Source organism: Agelaius phoeniceus (genome assembly GCF_051311805.1).
Source record: "Agelaius phoeniceus isolate bAgePho1 chromosome W unlocalized genomic scaffold, bAgePho1.hap1 SUPER_W_unloc_2, whole genome shotgun sequence".
NCBI lineage: Eukaryota > Metazoa > Chordata > Aves > Passeriformes > Icteridae > Agelaius > Agelaius phoeniceus.
Window position 1 is genome coordinate 2,328,204 of NW_027509867.1, and position 6,000 is coordinate 2,334,203.

The 6,000-nt window shown below is 54.7% G+C and overlaps 1 protein-coding gene across 1 annotated transcript in view; it reads right to left on the reverse strand.

Annotated features, from left to right (window-relative positions):
* LOC143692642 (uncharacterized) overlaps positions 1-5,787 on the reverse strand; it is a 76,997-nt gene extending 71,210 nt beyond the window's left edge. The window contains exons 1-2 of the mRNA XM_077172891.1: positions 5,014-5,787; positions 2,329-2,573 (exon numbers count right to left, since the gene is read on the reverse strand). Coding sequence (XP_077029006.1) covers positions 2,329-2,573; positions 5,014-5,787 — 1,019 coding nt within the window. The remainder of the gene's footprint in view (positions 1-2,328; positions 2,574-5,013) is intronic.
* Between the last annotated feature and the right edge of the window lie 213 nt (positions 5,788-6,000).

The window sequence follows — 6,000 nt, forward strand, 5'->3', positions numbered from 1 at the left end:
AGGACCGGGGCCAGCACGAGCCTCTCTGGCGGGGCGGCTGCGGGCGGCACGGCTGGAGTACACGCGGGGGGAGGGGCTGCTGCCCAAAGCAGGAGCTGATAGCTGCAGGGAGCTGCTGTCTGGAGCAGGAACTCGTGTCGGCAGGGAACCGCCGCTTAACGTAGATGCGGGTGCCGGCAGGGGACCGCCGTATGGGGCAGGAACCGAAGTCGGCGAGGGGGTGCCACTTAAAACAGGTGCTGATGTCGGCGGGGCCGTGTTGCTTAGAGCAGGCGCCGATGGGGGTGGGGAACTGCTGTTTAGAGCAGGAGCTAGTGTCGGCGGGGACCCAAACCAGTCTCTGTAACTCCTGTTTCTTTCACGGGCTATGCTAGTCTGCTGGGCAGCTCCTTCCTCTGCCTGGTATTCCAAGAATTCAGCATGCACGACCCGTCATAAATTTCCCAACTTTCTCGCGGCTTTATCAGCATCTATGACTGTCTGCCACAACTAATCCCCAAATATACGGAGGTCTGATAACCTATGCACTGTGCAAGTAGTCCGAAAAAGTCTTTGAGCATACGCACGAGCTAACAACCCATGAAGCTCTTTCTGCAAATATATACCCGTAACCTTACGCTTTTATAAAAAGCTAGGAAATAAATTATATGCTGCTTGCTTGACTTTATCCGTGTTGAACGATAATAGCGCGCTTCTTGCAGCCCTTTTCCAGCTTCGGCAGCACGTATCAGCCGGGCCCCCCTATGGGGTCACCCGGTGCTCGGCACCTTCCCTTTTTCAGCGGTGCTTTTTGCTGTCCTCGGCTGCAATAGGACCTGAACTCCGCTCACGCCGCCGACCGTGGCTAGTCCCGACGTCCGGGGTCACCATTTGTCGTGAACGGCGGGAGAAATGCGACACACCATATGCGTGAATAGCAAATCCCGAAGTTTATTGAAAGCTCACCCATATTTATATTGGTGTTAATGAAGCTTATACATATTGCAAAAGCTGAGCTCATTATTGGTTAAAGCACACTTAGATCAACCACACCTACTTCTATCTCTTAACAATTATTTTGCTTCTATGTTTGCATTCTTCTAACTTTTCTACCTAAGATAACTACATTTTCTGGCAAGCGATTTTCTCCCCCGTCTTCCCGTTTCAGGGAAGGTCACTGTGACCTTCGTCAGTGATTGGGCACTGGTTGCTCAGTTCCCAGCTTGTTTCCCCTATCCTTATCCATTGGTATCACATCGAAATGTCCTTTCTCAGCTAACCAATTATCCAAAAAGCTCTCTACAAGTAGAAAATCAAGGTCAAAAGGAAGAGGATTGAATAAATAGGTGGCTTTTAGCCCTTAGCCTTCTGATCTGAGTCTGTGTCATCTCTGACTCAATGGAGACATTTGGGGATCTGTGGGGGCTATTGGGGCTCGTTTCTGCACCTCGTGACCCAACAGGAGCTTCTCTAATAAATGCTGCCTGAAGCTCCCACTGTGGCCATGAGAGGAACCCCTGTGAGTGTCTGGGTCATCCCAGCTCTTTGGCAGCCTGGGCACTCCTGGGATGTCACCGTGGAGCCCCCGTGAGTGCCTGTGACAGATGGGTGCCTTTGCAGCCCAAGGTGCCCTGGGATGTCACCATGGAATGGCTGTGACTGCCTCTGACCACAGGGCTCTTTACCATCCCCAGAAACCCCTGGGAGGTCTCCATGGAGCCCCCGTATCTGCCTGTGACATTCCAGCTCTGGAACAGCCTGGATACTCTTGGAAAGTCCCCATGGAACCCCTCTGAGGGCCTGTGACAAATCTGATCCTTAGCAGGCAACCATCACCAGGACCCTGTTGCTGTAGTCAGTTTCCATGGACACAATCACCAGCCCCCTGTTGCTATGCTCAGTCCCTTGGCAGCTCCATGGAGACCCCATGCCAGGGGTGGTTGCCATGAACACCAGGGCTGGCACCAGCTGGGATGCTCGGTTTCCATGGGCCGGGCTTCAAGAATGGGATTCCCCAATTTCCTGCTCCCGCTAAAACCGCGCTGCCCTCGTTGCCCTCCCACCTGCCATGGAAAGCACAAAAGGCAAAGATCCCGGGCTGGGATAAGAACAATTTATTGGGAACAGCAACGAGATAAGGAAAAAATGGAACGGAAACAGTATTGATAACAGAAGGGATAAATTAAACTTTGACAGGGAAAACTAAACACAACTAACTGTCTCTTCCCAGCCACAATTTCCCCTGTCTGAAAGGACACCCTTCTCCTCAGGAAGAGAGAGAGAGAGTCCCTTTCCTGGTGGCAGAGGAGATGGGAGCTGGTGTGAAGCCTCTTCTGAAACTGGGGACACTCGTAGGGCCTCTCCCCAGTGTGGATGCGTTGGTGGATGATGAGGGCAGAGCTGCAGCTGAAGCCCTTCCCACACTCCCCACACTTGTAGGGCCATTCCCCGGTGTGGATCATCTGGTGGCTGATCAGGGTGCTGCTCTGCCTGAACCTCTTCCCACACTCCAAGCACTTGTGGGGCTTCTCCCCATTGTGAAGCTGCTCATGGACCACCAGCTCCGAGCTCTGGCTGAAGCTCTGTCCACCTTCCTGGCTCAGGGTGGGTCTTTCCTCCTCAGAGCACCCTGGGCTGGGTTTGGAGCCCTCCCTCCTGTGGAATCTCTGGGGCTTTTCCTCCCTGTTGGAATTCTGCACTGTGGAGCCACTCAAAATGGCCTCTTCCATGTGGTTCTGCTGTGGGGATTTGTCCTCCCTGGTCTCCATCCTCAGCTTCTTCCCTGGGGAAGGAATGACAAGGAGAGGATGGGATTGGCCTCCGTGCCAGAGGGAAGGGGAAGGAGATCCCCCCAGTGCATCCCTGGCAGGACGGGGTTGGCAGCAGGGTTGTCCTGCAGCCGGGGGCTGTGCTGGGCTGGGAGATGGAGCAGGAGAGAGGGGGAAAGGGGCACTGACTTCCTCCTCACCTGCCTGGGTGTTCTGGGATTCCTTCATCTTCCTCAGAGCCTCCTCCTCCATCCAATCAAGGTTTGGGAATGGGAAATCCTGTTCTAAGAGGAAAACAAAGGGTGCACACATGGTCTTTTGTACAGGATTTAAGGCAAACCTGGGGGAGGGTCAAAGTTGGATATACAATTTAATAAGAAAATGAAGATCAAGGCAATGGTACAGAAACACTGCCTTAAACTGACAGAGTCAGGATATAACCTGACACCCTGTTGCTGGTCAGGCTGGTGGCTGCAGTCCCATTAAATGGTGGCTGCAGTCCTGTTGGAGGGATGAACGTGATTCTGTCCAAGCAGTGATCCTGTAGAAGGCTCTGGTCTTCTTCTGGAGGTCCAGTGGTGGTTAATGGAGCTCTTGTCCTCTGGCAATCCAGTAGGCAAGCTGCTCCTGGTGTTGCAAGGCTCAGCTTATATGCAGGTAGGAATGCTTGGATCCTCCCCCTGGGCGGAGCATCCCACAATGGGAGGATGGAATTTGATCAGTCCTGCAGTGACACTCAATGGCCCATTCCCAGAAGATATCTCCCCTGGAGGGCGTTATCAGGGCTGAGTCATGGAAGAGATCAAGAACACTGCCCCACCTGTTTATAGCAGTTGATGAAGATAGGCATTGAAAACATGCATTTGGTTCCATCTTACACTGCAGCCTGAAACAGTGGGGTAATCCCTGAGCAGGATTACTGTTTCAGGTTGCAATGTAAGATGGAACTAAATGCACCACTGTCACAGACGTCTTTTCACTAAAAATCCTTTCTTTAGGATTTTTCCTTCTGAGAATCTGAGAGGCCTCAGAGACAGAATGTAAACAATTATTGTCTTCTGCTGTGGAATGCAACAGGTCCACCTGTGATTGGCCCATCTTGGATGTTTATAATGAATGGCCAATCAAGGACCGAGCTATCTTGGACAGAGTCCGAGAGAGCTGCCTTTGTTATCATTCTCTTCTTTTCTATTCTTAGCTTAGTTATCATCTGAGGAAACCTCTTCCTTTCCTATTTCTTTTTAGTATAATTATAATGTAATATATATATATCATAAACTAATAAATCAAGCCTTCTGAACATAGAGTCAAAATTCTTGTCTCTTCCCTCATCCAGAACCCCTGTGAACACGGTCACAGTTTGTGACCCCGAGTGACTGAAGAGGAAAATCATCGATTGGTGAGACCCCAGAGGAGCACTGCTGCATTTGGGTAAACCCCGAGTGTGTGGCATTGATGGTCATCTCATAAGTGACCACAGAAGTGGATTCTAGCCAGGAGCTGAAGAACTGAAGATCCTGATTTGGACAGAGTTCACAGCAAGGCAGACCACAGAGAGAACCTTCTGAAAATCCTCCAGGAAAATGGCCAGAAAGCTCAGCAGCACCAAGCAGCTGGCCAGAGAGTGCTGGACACTGTCACAAGGTTCTGTTAGCTTTTCCCCTCCTGACAATGCTGCCCTTTGCACTTTGTGGCTGCAAATGTGGAGGACCCCTCCCACAGAGGCAGAGGTTCCTTTCTCCCCTTCAGAGGAGAAACTTATTGCCCTCTGGCACAAATGGGGTGAAGAGGACAGAATTCTCCTGTTGGAGAGATATTTCTATGAGTTTTTTCAATGGGCAAAGCTCTTTGTGTTTTTTACGAATGTGCTCCATCCCCTTGATATGTTCATGTGTGAGTGCATGGAATCCATTTTCCAAGTCGTTTTGAACAATAGATTCGGGTACGCCTGGATTTATCCAGTGTTCAGCGCACTTTTTCCGGTTTTGCAACGGAGAGCAGCTCTTTTTCCCTGGATTGCTAACTGCATGGGGCAAGCCCCATTCCCCTCAGTTCTTGTGGGAGGAGACCCTTTGGAGGGGGACAATCTGATGCTTCCCAGCCCCCCTGAATCGCAGAGGGGGGGTGAAGTTTCGCCCGGAGCTGAAGAAAGTTTTTTCCTGTGTTTTTGGAGCATGCTCAGACAGAGCCGTCTTTTTCCCCCCTCCTCTCTCTCCAGGGGATGATGAGTGGGCGGCACCGCCCCTGGCAGCCCTGCAGGCCCCACCCCGGCCAGGCCCTGGGACCCCGCCCCGCTCAGAGCTGGGGGCGGCATCGGTGCCCGAGGTCCCGTCTCTGGGGGCTGCGGTGCCGCCTCCCGTGCCTGGGGGGCCGCTCCAGCTCTCCCCGCGGCCGCTTCTCCGGGCAGTCCCGCCCGCGGCTCCACCGGCCTCTGCGCCTGCGCAGCTGACCTCCGAAACACCGCTTCCCGCCGCTGTGCCGGTGTTTCCAGGCAACAGAGATCCGGTGTCTCTTCCACCGCTTCCTGCGGCTGCGCCGGTGTTGCCAGGCAACAGAGATCCGGTGTCTCTTCCACCGCTTCCTGCGGCTGCGCCAGTGTTCCCAGGCAACGGAGATCCGGCGTCGCTTCCACCGCTTCCCGTGGTTGTGCTGGTGTTGCCAGGCAACGGAGATCCGGTGTCGCTTCCACCGCTTCCCGCCGCTGCGCCGGTGTTGCCAGGCGGCGACGACGCGGCTGCTGCTTCTGGCCCGGCGGGGGGTGCATTCTCTCTGGCCCCGCCGCCCCCGCCAGCCCCCCCGGCGGCTTCGCCACCTTCCGCCGAATCAGTCCCAGTTCAGGATGCTGCTGAAAACGACACCGAGCCCGACGGATCCTCGGAGCTGCCCGTGGTCCCAGTGCCCCCGGCAGCAGCTGCCACGGCGGCTCCTGCACCCAGCGTGACTCCCCCCTGAGTTTTTCGGGCTGTCCCGGGGCTGCGCCTGTGGGTGGAGCTGGGACAGGGGAAGAGGGCATGAGCCTCTCCTTCCGTAGGGGAGGCATGGCCCGACAGCTGGGTGTGGGTGCAGCCCGGCTGCCTGCTTTCAAACTCAGCGCTCTTGGCGGGGTGGGGGGTGTTTGGTCGGGGACTGCCCCTTGGAGGTTGCCATCCCTGCCGCCCCTCGTGCGCCCCAGCGGCGTTGGGGAGGTGGCTCCCGAAAGTTCTGCCCCCGGTCCCCCGGCCGGAGAGGTTTGGCGTGGTGCCGGGAGGCAGAT